Raw genomic sequence first — 19,170 nt, forward strand, 5'->3', positions numbered from 1 at the left:
TGAAGTTTTTTAGCTTTTAGTATGACTATATTAGCCTTAAGGTTATGAATAAGCTGGTGTGTTCCAAAACAATGACAAAATTTGCATTTAGGGGAGATGAGCATTCAAAACTTACAGTCTCTCACTTCCGTTAAAATGAATCACAGATTCATCTTTTCATCACATCTTCTGTTCAATCCAATGCTCTCTAGATTCTGAAGCGCCCACCCCTACACTATAAATAGACACTGTGGCTGAAATCGGTCAGCTGTTCACACATTTACTATTTTCTACATGGTGAATGGCACATATGAAACGATTCAGACAGTGTAAATCTGCTTTCAGCTGAGGCGAATGAAGTATGGTTTCACGTTAGTTTCACACACACTGCTGCAGCACGCAAACACAGTCTAGACCAGAGCCGTTGACTAGAGACAGGAGAGTGCAGCGCGGATCATGTGCGAGTCGGCGCAGACAACAAAACATCGGACCCATTTAAATTTTGCACAGAATGCTTTATTTCAAAGCAATATGGAGGCGATAAGAGGTTAGAGATTAGGAGGAAACTTTGGCTTTACCAAACAGAAAGGCTCTAGTCAAACTGTGGTATTGACAAAACTGTCAATACAACAGGATTTCAGCAAATAAGCAGTTAAATTTGATTAAATGTTTGATTAAATTGCTGACACTGAATGAAAATAATGAAAATTTGAAAGAAATTTGAGAAAGTTTAAGATTAGGTAAGTTTAAGATGCATTCAAAATGTAGGATGTGTATGTGTGTGTATATATATATGTACACTCACCTAAAGGATTATTAGGAACACCTGTTCAATTTCTCATTAATGCAATTATCTAATCAACCAATCACATGGCAGTTGCTTCAATGCATTTAGGGGTGTGGTCCTGGTCAAGACAATCTCCTGAACTCCAAACTGAATGTCAGAATGGGAAAGAAAGGTGATTTAAGCAATTTTGAGCGTGGCATGGTTGTTGGTGCCAGATGGGCCGGTCTGAGTATTTCACAATCTACTCAGTTACTGGGATTTTCACGCACAACCATTTCTAGGGTTTACAAAGAATGGTGTGAAAAGGGAAAAACATCCAGTATGCGGCAGTCCTGTGGGCGAAAATGCCTTGTTGATGCTAGAGGTCAGAGGAGAATGGGCCGACTGATTAAAGCTGATAGAAGAGCAACTTTGACTGAAATAACCACTCGTTACAACCGAGGTATGCAGCAAAGCATTTGTGAAGCCACAACACGCACAACCTTGAGGCGGATGGGCTACAACAGCAGAAGACCCCACCGGGTACCACTCATCTCCTCAATAAATAGGAAATAGAAGCTACAATTTGCACGAGCTCACCAAAATTGGACAGTTGAAGACTTGAAAAATGTTGCCTGGTCTGATGAGTCTCGATTTCTGTTGAGACATTCAGATGGTAGAGTCAGAATTTGGCAGAAACAGAATGAGAACATGGATCCATCATGCCTTGTTACCACTGTGCTGGTGGTGGGGGTGTAATGGTGTGGGGGATGTTTTCTTGGCACACTTTAGGCCCCTTAGTGCCATTTGGGCATCGTTTAAATGCCACGGCCTACCTGAGCATTGTTTCTGACCATGTCCATCCCTTTATGACCACCATGTACCCATCCTCTGATGGCTACTTCCAGCAGGATAATGCACCATGTCACAAAGCTCGAATCATTTCAAATTGGTTTCTTGAACATGACCATGAGTTCACTGTACTAAAATGGCCCCCACAGTCACCAGATCTCAACCCAATAGAGCATCTTTGGGATGTGGTGGAACGGGAGCTTCGTGCCCTGGATGTGCATCCCACAAATCTCCATCAACTGCAAGATGCTATCGTATCAATATGGGCCAACATTTCTAAAGAATGCTTTCAGCACCTTGTTGAATCAATGCCACTTAGAATGAAGGCAGTTCTGAAGGCGAAAGGGGGTCAAACACAGTAATAGAATGGTGTTCCTAATAATCCTTTAGGTGAGTGTATATACAGAGTTTGGTGACTGTAGATAAAACTAACCCCTTCACTTTTGTCAAAAGATGGCCCTACTGAGCCCCTGAACCACGCCCGTTGTTAAGACTTTGTCCATATCTACTGGATAGCATGTGTGATGTGTGTCGAGTTTCATGTAATTTGAAGCATTGTAAAAGTCTCAAAAGCATCGAAAAAGAAAATGATGGTTTGATGTGTTGCCATGGAAACAATATTTAGATTATCAAGAATTGCTTACCAGGTTTACATCTGCTATGTTTTGACATCATACTGATGAAGTTTGAAGTAAATCGGCTAAAAATAAGATGATGATTTCAAAGCATTTTGAAAATGACACACTTCCTGCTCCCAGTTGGTGGCGCTATAACTTTGACTCACAATAGTGACACCCATGTGATTGGCCTCCTAAAACGAACACACAGCTGAAGTTTCATCCAAATTAGTCGATGTTTGCAGAATTTATAACACACTTCCTGTTTCACTTTTCTCGCCATAAATTTGTCTCCTCGCCACGGCCAAACCGTTCGAGATCTCAAAAATCTGCTCGCAATTTAGCATCCTCAATGCCTTGCCCTCATGCTGACCGAGCTTGGCACTGATTGGGTGAATCGCCTAGGAGGAGTATATCAAATTCCAGAGCATTCGCCCTTTTAGGGCTTGGGCCCTAATTAAAGTGTGAGAATTAAACTGTGAAAGTCAATGAAAGCGCACAGCTTTGACTCGCACACAAGTTACTGACTGACAGCTTACAGCTTGTTCAGCTGTACATAGTCAATGCAATAATTTTCGGTATCCAACCAAGTATATTGAGTCTGTAGGCCCGCCCAATCAGTCCAACAATGGTTTTCAAGAAGCGGGTGAAGGTTTCCTGTGTGTTCTGTCTTTTCAGCGTGACAAATTAGTTTAATTCCAACTGAATTTTTTTTCACTCCCTTTTATCATTAACTCGAATTTAGTTTAGAATGCCAATTTATTATTGACCATTTATATGATAATTTATCTAGACATCTGATTTTTCTATTGAACTCTTTACTCTTACTGTACTTGTTCATTCGGGTGCCAGAGTCGCACCAGCCTTTATTTTTATATGTGGCCCCACGATCTCGACAGTCTGATCGATAACCAGAGGTTATGGCTAAAGCAGTTTAACAATGCCGCCCATGCTTGCTATTGTTAAAAGGTAACCATATAGCCCCATACAGTCCCCTATATAACAACTTAGTTAAAGATGAAACCGTAACCAGAGGTTATGGCCAGTACTATAAAATAATGCCCTATTATATTAATAGTATTTTTATCTAGCCCCCTATACTGAATGCGACTGCATAACTTAAAGTCAAGCAGTTAGTCAGGAGTCTAGAATCTCACCTGATGTGCCCCATGCTCCTTAAAATCTGAGATCTAGTATGTACTTAACCCTGGACGCAGATTTGCGGTAACAATGGACACAACGTAATCAATAATTTAGAGTAAGTCAGAATAAAATCAAATGTAACAATTTATTATTACACCTTTTAGGGACATGGGCAATCTGCATGAAAGTCCAATTGACAGAGGATCCGCCCTCCACTGAAAGCAAAATATCTCTAAACTCTTAACCTTTATTACCTTTTGGTTTACTTCTCTGGGAATGAGACTTGAGGAATTGTACCAGTCGCACTTCAAATCACATTTCAAATGATATCAAACATGTATAGTGTTATATTGATAATTGTTCACATTAAAGGTCCCATGGCATGGCATTTTTCTATTATTTTATAATGTTTCCTGAGGTGTATTTATATTGTTAGTATGATTTTTACATCATAAAATGTCATAATTTAGAAATAAGAGGCATTTTTTTCTATATTGCTGTTCAAAAGGCGTGTCTGCTGGGAGACTTCAGTAAAAACGCCCACTGTTGTGATTGGCTGACATCTTTGCATTTGAAATGAGCGGAGGGGGCGTGGTTTAACGAGGTCTACGACGCACGAGCTGCTGCCAGAGAGACGAATGGACCTGAGTTCACTTCACATCAGTTCTCAGCATGTTTCAGTTCAGTGAACTGTTGTAGTTACTAGAATATACTTCAGGTTATTAGTTTATTTCTAGTCGGAGGGGCTGCCACTCATGTCCGAAAGTTAGTAACTTTAGTAAATTATGGATCAGTGCTGACTCGAGACGCGAACCGTTTAGAACGATTCAGTCCGATTTGGTGAACTGGTTCGGTTCACTAAAAAGAACCGATTCAAAAGAATGATTTGTTCGCGAACCGGACATCACGGAGATGGAGCGATTGCTAACAAAGTTATTTATTGTAACTACTGAGTTGTGAGAGCGCTGTCTGTCAGCGCAAGTTTGTGTTTGTATCTGAGAGTTCTGAATAAACACGAGTCCCAGTCACGCCGAGTCCATTTTCATCATTATTCTACCAACTTTGTAACACATGCAATGTACCATTACAGCGAGATGAACGAGTTAGTAAGTGTTGATTATAGCATTATTTTTAGATATGTTCCAATCATATGAAAAGCGTCAGTGACGCACATTGAGTACACAGCGCAAACAAAGACACAACAGCAGTAATCGAATGTAATCCAGTTTATTGTGGGGCTAGGCTGGCTAGGATACCCTCACGCTTACCCCCCTTCTGCTTAATCTCGCGCCACGTTTGGTGCCTCCGCTGTGGGCCAGATGCAGTACTGGGGGTCGGGGATGTTGAAGGCCGACCGGTCAGTGCAGCCCGAGCCTCGGCATGCGTGAGGTTTATCTCTAAAGAGATGTGAGTCTGCCGATGTTGAGCAGAAACTCATGACTGTATGCACATTGTAGAACAGATAGACGCGACGAGGACATACAAAAACACTGACTCACGGGATAGAAAACACGAAAACACCGTTCTGTCGGGAGAGAGAGAAGCCGCAGTGTGTGCACGAATAATAAATGATTAGCTACACATAAGAAATCACTGATCACAGATCAGAAGGAACTGAAAAAAGACTTCTGTTTTCATTTGTACATCCAAACACTGAGAAACTGCCAGCATTCAGTCGTTCACAAGCCATGATCTCTCGAGCGTTTGCATGGGCGTGCCAGATTCTCTGGGTGGAGGAAAGGGAGGTAACCGTTCCTGTGTGGACGTCAAAACAGGAGACTTCAGGATTGGCTAGTCTGGCCTGTCATTTTCTCAAAGGCAGAGAAAGACAGCCAGAACTCGGTTTTACACCGATCAACATTTCTATCTACTTGGGGCAATATTCAGGCTAGGGGAACTCATATTAATGTTGAAATACCTCATAAAATGAAAATTTCATGCCATGGGACCTTTAAACAATATATTTTGGGGTGAGTTTCAGGTAGAGATAGGTGAAGGCAATGAGATGTAAATTGGGACAATTGAACAACTCAGGTGATGTTAATTTTGCAAGAGAGAGTTCAAATTTTCATTTTCCAGAAACGTCCTTTGTTTTCTCTGGAGTAGTCGTTCCTCAGTCCAGATGGCTTGGCATCTTCCAGTTTCTCCAGTCTTACAAGTTCTATTAAACATTCCACACATCAAAATGACTGTGATGCATGCATATCTGGTCACTTAATGTGTTTTCTCTGATCGGATCACTATCCAATTGTGAAAAGACAGAAAGACAGGGCATTTTTTTTGCATTCAAGATGAAACTGGATAAAATGCATCTGGTTGTTGAAGCCACAAATGTAAATTTTAATCCTAAAATGGTAAAAACTAAAAATGCGAGAGCGTGTTATAACAGTTCCCTGTGGCATAGTGTTTAACTCTGGCACTTAAAAATGGCACTTCATGACACAAATGTTGCCGACCCCTGCTATAAAGTGTCAATAACTTCAAGCAGTACTGCACTTTAAAAGCAGGTTATCACAATACCTTTCTAATATCAGTATACTGTGCCTCAATAGAGGAAAAATTACAAATGTAAACATTTTCAATGCTAGCTGGTGAGTTTCAACTAAATTAGTCCTAATAGTAATAGCAATAATAGTTATCATCCATTTGGCTATTTGCCGCTAGCACAGACCTGCAACACATTTTTAGGTTACAACCCACAAGTTGAAAACTACTGTAAGTTACTTGTGCCAAATCTAAATTAACAAGTAACAGCTAAAAGACTACATCTTTAAAAACTGATTATGTAATTGATTGTTTATAAATGTCTGCTCATTTTAAGGTGGTCTTTTCTGTTTTTCAGGTTGGAACATGCAAAAATGCATGCCAAACACAAAGGGCATGAAGCCATGCATGCAGAGATGGTTCTCATTCTCATTGTTACACTCGTCATTGCCCAACTTGTCCTGGTTCAGTGGAAACAGAGACACCCCAAATCATACAATGTAAGGCCATTATTTGCTCCTCACACACACCAACCCACACTCATGCACAAAATAAAGTGGATTCACATCTGAGCTTTAAGCTAAAATCCTTTTAAAACCATTGTTTGCCTGTCCCTATCAACCTACACTTTGTAGTCCATAATGGAAAATCAAAAACCAGTTTAGTGGTTTTAGGGGCGGGTTGGTGTGTTGTTCCATGTCAGAAGAAGACAGAAATATATTACTTTTGTAGGCCTATAGAATACTTGTCAAAATAATAATAACAACAATAATAATATTACATAATTTAAACATTATTTAAGAATATATTTTTAAATCCATGGTTTAATTTAGTAAAACAGCAGTGCTTTGCCCAAAAAATGAAAGGAAGTATTTGATTACCACCGTTTTGGTAATATATTTGTATTAAATCATAAAAAGAAGAATTTCTTAGGACTCTACTATTCTTAAAGTTGTTAATCTAATTCATAATAATTTATTTAGTTCATTAGACATGTTTTATTGAAATTTTAATTAAAAAAATGGTTTCAAGTTTGTTATAATAAAGCATTTGTTCAACCAAAAAAAAAAAATCAGTTTTCATTAATTTAATGCCATTTTAACTGGTGATAATAATAACCATAATTTAATAATACAGTTTATTTATTAAATAATTAATACCGTGATGCTGTGAAACTGAGGTTTTCATATCATGAAAATCTCATTCTATTACAACCCTACACGGGAGAGTCCCCCACCCCGCTGTTAAAAAAAAGGTACTCAGAGTAAAAGTTATTGAGTTAATTTTAAATGAACTAATTTTTACTTTTGAGTACATTTTTAGACAAGTACTTGTACTTCTACTTAAGGAAAATTTCATTGAAGTAGTAGTACTTTTACTTGAGTAGAATATTTTGTTACTTTTTCCACCTCGGCAGTTCATGAACCCTTTGCACTAAAAGCATAAGTATGATCTTATTTGAAAACAGACAGTTGGCAGTTTACTTTTGTTTAAAGTCAAAATGTATTATTGTCATCATGAGAAGAAATTGTTATAATAAGCTTCACATTTTTGTAAAGTTATTAGAAATTTATTGTTGTTAAATATCTTTATGAAAATAAAATTGAAGTTGGCCTTGTAGCATTCTAGAAATGCACTGCAGCTGAAGCCACATGTCTGACCATGTTATACTTCAAAACTGATGATAAGTCTAAAACTCAGAATTGTATTAAATTATTTTCAAGATCATGTCATGTGATTTTATTTTGAGAAGACTCTAAAATGTTAACTGATGTTTATTGCCATCTTCTGAGCTAGCATTCAGTTTATTGTCTCTGTTGTTTTGAGGTGCAAACTGCCCCATTCAGTTTCAGTCTCACTTGCACATATTCACACCTCTCGGGCCTGGTTATGGCTCTAATTATCGATATTATTTTGTCATCAATGTAATCACTGACGACTCTCTATTCAAACCTCATTTCTTTGATCAAACTTCTCACTTCACCTTCTAAACTGTCTGAAATGCCCTGGTTGAAAATAGAAACATTTCAGTGAGTTTTACTATACAAAATTATTCATAAAAATAACGTATTTACTCAGTGGCAGGTGCATCTTAGGGCTAGCTAGCTTGTTAGCTTAGCACACCATCAAAACACCACAATTTATGAGATTAAAACCATGTTTTTACTCCAAACTTACTTTATATCACAAGTCGAGTGTTTTAAATAACCTTCTGTGACCTCATGTGGCTTTGGATCAAAAAATCAGACAGAAAATAAACTATTTTACAATATTCTGCATAATTATAAAAGCTATGTCGAATAGCATTGCATTATAAATATTATGAATACACCCAACATGGTATAAAGAACACAGATAAACCATAAATTGTCGCGATTGTGTGTTTATTGTCTTCAAACGTGTCTATCTGCATGTTATAGCGATCTCTGGAAGCTTCATCTCAGGGAGTTCCTGGAATGTCACATGGTATATCTCTTCCTCGTCTGTGCTATATATTGACTACATGTGCACAGAGCGCACTCAGGCTGCCAGTATGTACTGAAAACACAACACCGAGTACCCAGCGCTCATATTGATTACATCTGCGCATATTGGGGAAAGATTGAATAAATAATTCTTCTCTGTATAGAAATTTGACACAGACATATGAGAATCTGTTAATATTTCTCCACATCTGCACATATTTCAACTAAAAGCCCTGAGGGATGTTTTGTTGCAAGTCTTCCTGACGAGCATAGAGGAGTTTTTTGAATGAGAGCAGCTGATGCTCATATTACAATCAAAAGGTACCGACGCCGGTTTTCATATTCATATCTCCTGACCGGTGATGCCAGTAACGCGTTACTTAGTAACGCTAATCTGACTACTTTTTCCAGTAACGAGTAATCTAAAGCGTTACCATTTCCAAACCAGTAATCAGATTAAAGTAATTTATCCAAGTCACTGTGAGTTACTATTTTTGTCATTTTCCTTAGTAAAAATATATATTTTTGCATTCTTCTTGCGTCTCAGCAGGCGAGATTTCCGTCAAATTTCGTGCCGCCTCCGTCTGTCGACAAAACTCAAGACAGGCAGTCACTTGCTCAGATTAGGCATGTTGTGATAATTAAATAAAGCCATTCCATAGCTGAATGTCTTTCCCCCGCTGTAGCTGTCAATCATTCTCCATTCAGCATTCAAACTGCGTGTCGTGTTCGGTTACAGTCAGCAGCACGGTAAAGCTCACTCCAATATGATATATTCCCGTTATAATACTTGATATGTAGATAAAATAATTTTCTCATCTTCCTGGAGTTTATCTAGCAGTTTCTGAATAATGTTGTGCTCGCTACCCGGTTGACAACAACACAAGGACTATTAATTAGCATCACACGCACAATAACCGGTATTTAAAACTGTGAAGAAACAAATAGTGAATTTTTGCTTATAACCCCCCCAGCTCAGCCGTCATGTGTTGGAGTTCACCCCGGTGAACGAGAGGGTTGCTTCCCTGCGCCTTTGAGTCGGGGATAGGTCTCTCACTGTCGTTCGTGCCATACCCGGCCCTCTTGGAGTCTCTGGGAGAGGTGCTGGAAAGTGCTCCGACTGGAGACTCCGTCGTTCCACTGGGGGACTTCAACACCCACGTGGGCAGTGACAGTGACACCTGGAGGGGCGTGATTGGGAGGAACAGCCCCCCTGATCTGAACCCGAGCGGTGTTCTGTTATTGGATTTCTGTGCTAGCCACGGTTTGTCCATAACGAACACCATGTTCAAGCATAAGGGTGTCCATCAGTGCACGTGGCACCAGGACACCCTAGGCCGGAGGTCGATGATCGACTTTGTGGTCGTGTTATCAGACCTTCGGCCATATGTCTTGAAACGATGTCTGTTGGAAACGTTTGGCCGAGCCCCCTGTCAGAGAGATCTTCAACTCCCACCTCCGGCAAAGCTTCGACCGGATCCCGAGAGAGTCTGGAGATATTGAGTCCGAGTGGACCGTGTTCTCCACCTCCATTGTCGCTGCGGCCGCTCGGAGCTGTGGCCATAAGGTCTCCGGTGCCTGTCGAGGCGGCAATCCCCGAACCCGGGGGTTGACACCGGAAGTAAGGGATGTCAAGCTGAAGAAGGAGTCCAATCGGGCCTGGATGGCTTGTGGGACTCCGGAGGCAGCTGACAGGTACCGGCAGGCCAAGCGGATTACAGCCCGGGTAGTCGTGGAGGCAAAAAATCGGGCCTGGGAGCAGTTCGTTGAGGCCATGGAGAAAGATTATCGGTTGGCCTCGAAGAGATTCTGGCAAACCGTTCGACGCCTCAGGAGGGGGAAGCAGTGCCCTACCAACACTGTTTACAGTGGAGATGGGCACGTGTTGACCTCAACTGGGGATATCGTCGGGCGGTGGAAGGAATACTTCGAGGATCTCCTCAATCCCACCGACATGTCTTCCGTTGAGGAAGCAGTGGCTGGGGACTCAGAGGAGGACTCGTCCATCACCCGGGCTGAAGTCATCGAGGTAGTTAAAAAGCTCCTCGGTGGCAAGGCACCAGGGGTGGATGAGATCCGCCCTGAGTACCTCAAGTCTCTGGATGTTGTGGGGCTGTCTTGGCTGACACGCCTCTGCAACATCGCATGGTGGTTGGGGATAGTACCTCTGGACTGGCAGACCAGGGTGGTGGTCCCTCTTTTCAGGAAGGGGGACCGGAGAGTGTGTTCCAACTATAGGGGGATCACACTTCTCAGCCTCCCCGGGAAAGTCTATGCCAGGGTACTGGAGAGGAGAATTCGGCCGATAGTGGAACCTTGGATTCAGGAGGAACAGTGTGGTTTTCGTCCCGGTCGTGGAACACTGGACCAGCTCTGTACCCTTTCCAGGATGCTGGAGGGTTCATGGGAGTTTGCCCAACCAGTCCACATGTGTTTTGTGGATTTGGAGAAGGCATTCTACTGTGTTCCTCGTGGCATCCTGTGGAGGGTGCTCTGGGAGTATGGGGTCGGCGGCCCCCTGCTTAGGGCTGTTCGGTCCCTGTACGACCAGAGCAAGAGCTTGGTTCGCATTGCCGGCAGTAAGTCAGACCAGTTCCCGGTGCATGTTGGACTCCGGCAGGGCTGCCCTTTGTCACCGGTTCTGTTCATAATTTTTATGGACAGAATTTCTAGGCGCAGCCAAGGGCCGGAGAGTGTCCGGTTTGGGGACCATACGATTTCGTCGCTGCTTTTTGCGGATGATGTTGTCATGTTGGCCTCCTCAGACCAGGAGTGCACTGGGACGGATTGCAGCCGAGTGTGAAGCGGCTGGGATGAGAATCAGCACCTCCAAGTCCGAGGCCATGGTTCTCAGTCGGAAAAGGGTGGATTGCCCACTTCAGGTTGGTGGAGAGTTCCTGCCTCAAGTGGAGGAGTTCAGGTTTCTTGGGGTCTTGTTCACGAGTGAGGGAAGGATGGAACGGGAGATTGACAGACGGATCGGTGCAGCTTCTGCAGTAATGCAGTCGATGTACCGGTCTGTCGTGATAAAGAAGGAGCTAAGCTGTAAGGCAAAGCTCTCGATTTACCGGTCGATCTACGTTCCTACGCTCACCTATGGTCATAAGCTGTGGGTCATGACCGAAAGGACAAGATCCCGGATACAGGCGGCCGAAATTAGCTTTCTCCGTAGGGTGGCTGGGCGCTCCCTTGGTCACTCGGGAGGAGCTCAGAGTAGAGCCGTTGCTCCTCCACATCGAGAGGAGCCAGCTGAGGTGGCTCGGGCATCTATTTCGGATGCCTCCTGGACGCCTTCCCAGGGAGGTGTTCCAGGCACGTCCCACTGGGAGGAGGCCCCGGGGAAGACCTAGGACATGCTGGAGGGACTATGTCTCCCGGCTGGCCTGGGAACGTCTCGAGGTTCCCCCGGAAGAGCTGGAGGAAGTGGCTAGGGAGAGGGAAGTCTGGGCGTCTCTGCTTAGACTGTTGCCCCCGCGACCCGGCCCCGGATAAGCGGAAGATGATGGATGGATGGATGGAAGAAACAAATAATCAGTGAACTTTTGGACCGATATACATAGTAGACTAGGATTTGTGCACTCAACACTCATCTTCTCTTTATGCCGTGAACTTTTCAATGCGCACTCGCTCTGCTGCACTGCGCACTCCATGTTGCTTTAAGTGCATCATTCTGCACCCGGGATGCTCATAAGCGCTTTGTTGCCGCTCTGTTTTGAAGCATTTCATATATTTTCATAGTTTTGTGCACTTAAAGATTATTAAAAAAATATCTCTGCCTCATTTTGAGCCAGGAAAAAAACCCTGCTCAGGGAGAGTATTTATGTTAAGTGAAGTCAAGAAAGACAGTCTTTTATTAAATTTTTTTATTTCAACTTGAAATGTCAGGAGATACATTGTTGACGTTACTGTTAAAAATGCATTTCCAATAAAGTGAGTGTTGGCAAAAACGGTTGTCATTTTTATGTTGAGGCTGCAGTGGTGTCGGCAACTGCTGAATGTAACTAATAAAGTAACTTGTAATCTAACTTAGTTACTTTTAAAATCAAGTAATCTGTAAAGTAACTAAGTTACTTTTTAAAGGAGTAATCAGATAACTTTTTCAAAGTAACTGTGGCAACACTGCTCCTGACACATATTAACAAATTACGGTCACTATAAGACTTTGGAAATAAAACAGAGATAAAAAATGGAATCTTGAGTCTTAGATCTTTTTAATGATGTATAGTTTGTCAAGGTAATTACTTACATCTGACTAATTTTGAGCTATTTTAAGCAAAGAGGCTTCAGTGTGTCCTCGTCCTGACGCAGGTTATCACGTTAAAGAAGATTAGCAGCCAGAAAAATGGAGCGCAGCTGTAAGAAAACAAAACTGGAGGTTTTTCACATTTCATGGAAAGAGAGCATGACTGCATACACAAAGGCTGTAAAAAAACTGCTAGATCTGCTTATTTCTCGACTCTTAGAAGAAAACAAACACAATCCTAGGCATTTATTTGATACAGTGGCTAAATTAACAAGAAATTAAGCTTCAACTTCTGACAATTATTACAAATGATTTGCTCTTATCATCTGATCATGGTTATATATCTCCATTAGTGTTACTCGATCTTAACGCTGCATTCGATACTATCGACCAGAGCATATGAGCGGAGTGGAGCGGTGAGAATCTCCGCTCATCGCTCACGGAACTGTTCACCCCTCCGCTCCCCCGCTCAAAGCTACATTAGGCCGCTCCGCTCATTATCGCTCAGCGCTCAACGCAGTTTGCTTTGGGCTCCACTCAAATCGCCCCCCGCTCGCTCCAAAAAAGGAAAAAAATCTACATGTAAATCACTTTTAGCTTAGACCACAGCCTTACCTCCTAAAGAACTGAGCAACAACAACATTTTTCAAATAAAAATGTTTCATTTCAAATTACAAATTAGGCTAGTCACAAAAAGTCCTGTAAAATTAAACGAATAAATGGGCCTTATAATATAAATAAAAATGATATAAACAAAAATATACATAAGTTTTAAAAGTAAATTAACTATTAGGCCAGAATTATGATTAGTGAACTTCTGCGCAACGTCCATGATTAAAATTTAAATTGGCTTATATCCATCCCTTGTACACACAAACTGCTGTAAAATTAAATGAATAAATGGGCCTAATAATATAAATAAAATGTAGGCTATATAAACAAAAATATACAAAATCCACAAACGTTTTAAAAGTAAATTAACTATTAGGCCAACATTCTTGTAATTGATTTTACATTCTTGTAACTGATTTTTGCGCAGCGCGCAGGATTAATTTAAATTGGCTTATATCAATTGTACAAAAAGAAAGCTGTAAAATTAAACGAATTAATGTGCCTAATTATATAAATAAAAATATACAGGCTATAGGCCTAGATCAAAGTTTTAAAATGAACTATTAGTCCAAAATTCTTAACTGAACTTTTGCGCAGAGTGCAAAAAAAAAATTGCTTTCCATGATTGCATAACGAATTAACAATTCATTACCACCCGTCAGCATGTTTTAATAATTTGTTTCCTCATTTTAATTAGATCGTGGCCACATTGTAATAATCCGTTCCCTATAGTTTTAATAAAATTGGAGAACGAATTAGTTCACCGTGGCCACGATTTACTTAACCAGGGAGAACGAATTAAGAAGTTGTGGGAACGAATTTAATTCGTGGCTACGATTTAGAAATGAGAAAACGAATTCTTAATTCATGGGAACGAAATATTAATTTGTGGCCAATGGCCATGGTATATTTTTGTCTGCATGTAATAAGAGCAGGGCTCCGTATACACGACATATCTTCCGTATCTTCTCCCTGCTCGTTCTTAACTTTGTGCATTTATGTATAAGGCTCGCAACTTCATTAAAACAATATTTGAACTCCATAACCTATTGCTCCACTATTGCTTAGCTATTTCACAGATTCTAGATCTAGCAAATCACCAAAGGACATTCTGTGTTAAGCGGGTTGAGCGAGCGGCGCTGAGCGAGTTGAGCGGAATCTTCAGAAAGGCGCTCACCGCTCTGGAGGAAATATTACCGCTACGCTCCCTGCTCCGCTCCGCTTACATGCTCTGCTATCGACCACAACATTCTTCTGAATAGACTCGTAAATTGTTACCATCAGTGGAATTGCATTGGCATGGTTTACATCATACTTATCTGGCCGCTATCAGTTTGTAGCAGTAATTGAAGAGATGTCATGCCGATCACAAGTTCAGTACGGAGTACTTCAAGGCTCAATGATAGGACCGTTGCTTTTCACCCTGTACATAATACACTTAGGAGATATCATTAGGAAGCATGGCGTTCGTTTTCATTGTTATGCTGACGATACTCAGCTCTATATTTCTTCACGCCCTGACAAAATTTACCAATTCACAAGATTGACGGAATGCATAGCTGATATAAAACATTGGATGACTAGAAATTTCCTGCAACTTAATTCAGAAAAAAATGAATTTTTAATTATTGGACAAAAAAGCTCCACAAGTAGTAACCTAGAATACTGTCTAACACTTGATGGCTTCTCTGTCACCCTCGTCGTCAGTTAGGAACCTTGGTGTGCTCTTTGATATCAATATTTCATTTGAAAGCCACGTTTCTAGCATCTGTAAAACTGCATTCCATCTTAAAAATATATCTAAATTACGGCACATGCTCTCAATGCAAAATGCTGAACAGTTAGTTAATGCGTTCATGACCTCAAGGCTAGATTATTGGAACGCTCTACTGGGTGGTTGCCCTTCTCGCTTAATAAACAAAACAAAACGCAGCAGCTCGAGTTCTTACTAGAACCAGGAAGTATGATCATATTAGCCCTGTTCTGTCAACACTGGCTCCCTATTAAACATTGCATACATTTTAAAATCTTGCTTATTACTTACAAAGCACTAAATAGTTTAGCTCCCAATACTTGAGTGAGCTCTTAACACATTATACTCCATCACGTCTATTGCGGTCACAAAATTCTGACCAGTTGATAATACCTAGTATATCAAAATCAACTGCAGGCGGTTGATCCTTTTCCTAATTAGCACCGAAACTCTATAACAGTCTTCCTAGCATTGTTCGGGAAGCAGACACACTCTGTCCGTTTTAATCTAGACTAAAAACACATCTTTTTACTATGGCATACACATAAAAAAAATTAGATTAGGCTGCATTAGCTAGGTTAGCTGGAACCGGGAACACTTCCCATAACACCTGATGTACTCGTTACATCATAAAAAGAATGGCATCTACGCTAATGTTAGTCTCTCTGTTTATACCAAGGTTTTCTGCAGTCAGCCGGATCTGGGCCGTATCCAGATCAGATGGTGGACCTGCGCCCAGACATGACCAATGCACGCATCCCTGAAGTGTCTGCAGAGATCGTTTTAATTCAACTCCCCCTGAAATTGCCTCACCGACACAGCATCCTCAATAAACCCTTCTCCGGCGTGATGACTCCGATCTTTCGAAAATTCCTATTTTATATTTGTTAACCCTCTTGAGTCGGCAATCACACCGGCGTGATTGGCTTGCTTTTTTTCTTATCAGTGCCAAAGAGACTCAAATAACTCTGTCGTTTTTTATCATTCAGGCAAGTGTTATACATCATTATAATCTGTTAAGTTTCTATTTTTTTTTTAGTACAGTCACAATAAAAACAAATTGTTGTCCTTTTTGCAAAATAAAGAATGATGCGCGATCTGCAGCCTCTCTGTCAAAGACGTTCATTCAGATAGTCTTCAGAAAATGACCTCTAGCTTATTGAACACTTGTCTGACAAACATGAGACATGTGTCTGAAGAAACGCTGAAATGTCAGGTTTTAAACACTGTAAACCAAATCAAAAACAAATATTCTGTGTTTATGTAATCTGTTTGAAAGCAGAGCGTTGTTAGTCGTTCCTGAGCGGCTCATTATACGTTAATGCGAACACGCCCACTAAGCGCGCGCTCTATTGAGATTCAAATACTGAGTGCTCCTCCTTGAACTGCCACCTTAACGTGGTGGAGGGGTTTGAGTACCCGAATGAACCTAGGAGCTATGTTGTCCGGGGCTATATGCCCCTGGTAGGGTCTCCCAAGGCAAACAGGTTCTAGGGGACGGGTCAGACTAAGAGCGGTTAAAAAAAACCCCCTTATGACGACAAGGAAAACGAGGACCGTGACGTCGCCCGGTACGGCGCAGCCGGGGCCCCACCCTGGAGCCAGGCCTGGGGTTGGGGCTCGTATGCGAGCGCCTGGTGGCCGGGCCTTCCCCCACGGGGTCCGGCCGGGCTCAGCCCGAAGGAGCGACGTGGGGACACCTTCCCGTGGGCCCACCACTCACAGGAGGGACCGTAAGGGGCCGGTGCGGAGAAGATCGGGCAGCAGTCGAAGGCAGGAGCCTAGACAACCCGATCCCTGGACACGGAAACTGGCTCTTGGGACATGGAATGTCACCTCACTGGCGGGGAAGGAGCCTGAGATTGTGCGTGAGGTTGAGAAGTTCCGACTAGAGATAGTCGGAATCACCTCTACGCACGGCTTGGGCTCTGGAACCACACTCCTCGAGAGAGGATGGACTCTTCACCACTCTGGAGTTGCCCATGGTGAGAGGCGGCGGGCTGGTGTGGGTTTGCTTATAGCCCCCCAGCTCTGCCGCCATGTGTTGGAGTTTACCCCGGTGAACGAGAGGGTCGTTTCCCTGCGGCTTCGGCTCAGGGATAGGTCTCTCACTGTTGTTTGTGCCTACGGGCCGAACGGCAGTGCAGAGTACCCGGCCTTTTTGGTGTCCCTGGGAGGGGTGCTGGAAAGTGCTCCGACTGGGGACTCCGTCGTTCTACTGGGGGACTTCAACGCCCACGTGGGCAATGACAGTGACACCTGGAGGGGCGTGATTGGGAGGAACGGCCCCCCTGATCTGAACCTGAGTGGTGTTCAGTTATTGGACTTCTGTGCTAGTCACGGTTTGTCCATAACGAACACCATGTTCAGGCATAAGAGTGTCCATCAGTGCACATGGCACCAGGACACTCTAGGTCGTAGGTCAATGATCGACTTTGTGGTCGTTTCATCTGACCTGCGGCCGTATGTCTTGGACACTCGGGTGAAGAGAGGGGCGGAGCTGTCAACTGATCACCACCTGGTGGTGAGTTGGATCCGATGGCGGGGGAGGAAGCTGGACAGACCCGGTAGACCCAAGCGTACTGTAAGGGTCTGCTGGGAACGTTTGGCCGAGCCCCTTGTCAGAGAGATCTTCAACTCCCACCTCCGGCAGAACTTCGACCGGATCCCGAGGGAGGCTGGAGATATTGAGTCCGAATGGACCATGTTCTCCACCTCCATTGTCAAAGCGGCCGCTCGGAGCTGTGGCCGTAAGGTCTCCGGTGCATGTCGAGGCGGCAATCCCCGAACTCGGTGGTGGACACCGGAAGTAAGGGATGCCGTCAAGCTGAAGGTCCTATCGGGCCTGGTTGGCTTGTGGGACTCCTGAGGCAGCTGACATGTACAGGCAGGCTAAGCGGACTGCAGCCCGGGTCGTTGTGGAGGCAAAAACTCGGGCCTGGGAGGAGTTCGGTGAGGCCATGGAAAAGGACTATCGGCTGGCCTCGAAGAGATTCTGGCAAACCGTCCGGCGCCTCAGGAGGGGGAAGCAGTGCCCTACCAACACTGTTTACAGTGGTGATGGGCGGCTGTTGACCTCAACTGGGGATATCGTCGGACGGTGGAAGGAATACTTTGAGGATCTCCTCAATCCCGCCATCACGCCTTCCATTGAGGAAGCAGAGGCTGGGGGCTCAGAGGAGGACTCGTCCATCACCCGGGCTGAAGTCACCGAGGTGGTCAAGAAACTCCTCGGTGGCAAGGCACCGGGGGTGGATGAGATCCGCCCTGAGTACCTCAAGTCTCTGGATGTTGTGGGGCTGTCTTGGCTGACACGCCTCTGCAACATCGCGTGGCGGTCGGGGACAGTGCCTCTGGGATGGCAGACCGGGGTGGTGGTCCCTCTTTTTAAGAAGGGGGACCGGAGGGTGTGTTCCAACTACAGGGGGATCACACTTCTCAGCCTCCCCGGGAAAGTCTATGCCAGGGTACTGGAGAGGAGAATTCGGCCGATAGTGGAACCTCGGATTCAGGAGGAACAGTCTGGTTTTCGTCCGGGCCGTGGTACACTGGACCAGCTCTATACCCTCTACAGGGTGCTGGAGGGTTCATGGGAGTTTGCCCAACCAGTCCACATGTGTTTTGTGGATTTGGAGAAGGCATTCGACTGTGTCCCTCGCGGCATCCTGTGGAGGGTGCTCGGGGAGTATGGGGTCCGGGGTCCTTTGCTAAGGGCTGTCCGGTCCCTGTACGACCAAAGCAGGAGTTTGGTCCGCATTGCCGGCAGTAAGTCAGACTTGTTCCCGGTGCATGTTGGACTCCGGCAGGGCTGCCCTTTATCGCCGGTTCTGTTCATAATTTTTATGGACAGAATTTCTAGGCGCAGCCAGGGGCCGGAGGGTGTCAGGTTTGGGGACCACGCGGTTTCGTCTCTGCTCTTTGCGGATGACGTTGTCGTGTTGGCCCCTTCTAACCAAGACCTTCAGCATGCACTGGGACGGTTTGCAGCCGAGTGTGAAGCGGCTGGGATGAGGATCAGCACCTCCAAATCCGAGGCCATGGTCCTCAGTCGGAAAAGGGTGGTTTGCCCTCTTCAGGTTGGTGGAGAGTTCCTGCCTCAAGTGGAGGAGTTCAAGTATCTAGGGGTCTTGTTCACGAGTGAGGGGAGGATGGAACGGGAGATTGACAAACGGATCGGTGCAGCTTCTGCAGTAATGCGGTCGATGTACCGGTCTGTTGTGGTGAAGAAAGAGCTAAGCAGTAAGGCGAAGCTCTCG

The 19,170-nt window shown here is 43.8% G+C and overlaps 1 protein-coding gene across 3 annotated transcripts in view; it reads left to right on the forward strand.

Moving 5' to 3' along the window:
* rnf121 (ring finger protein 121) overlaps positions 1 to 19,170 on the forward strand; it is an 89,100-nt gene that overhangs the window by 29,756 nt on the left and 40,174 nt on the right. For all 3 annotated transcript variants that reach the window (XM_079835673.1, XM_079835674.1, XM_079835675.1), the window contains exon 3: positions 6,200 to 6,341. In XM_079835673.1, the coding sequence (XP_079691799.1) occupies positions 6,200 to 6,341 (142 nt within the window). The remainder of the gene's footprint in view (positions 1 to 6,199; positions 6,342 to 19,170) is intronic.

Source organism: Gobio gobio (genome assembly GCF_949357685.1).
Source record: "Gobio gobio genome assembly, chromosome: 14".
Classification (NCBI taxonomy): Eukaryota; Metazoa; Chordata; class Actinopteri; order Cypriniformes; family Gobionidae; genus Gobio; species Gobio gobio.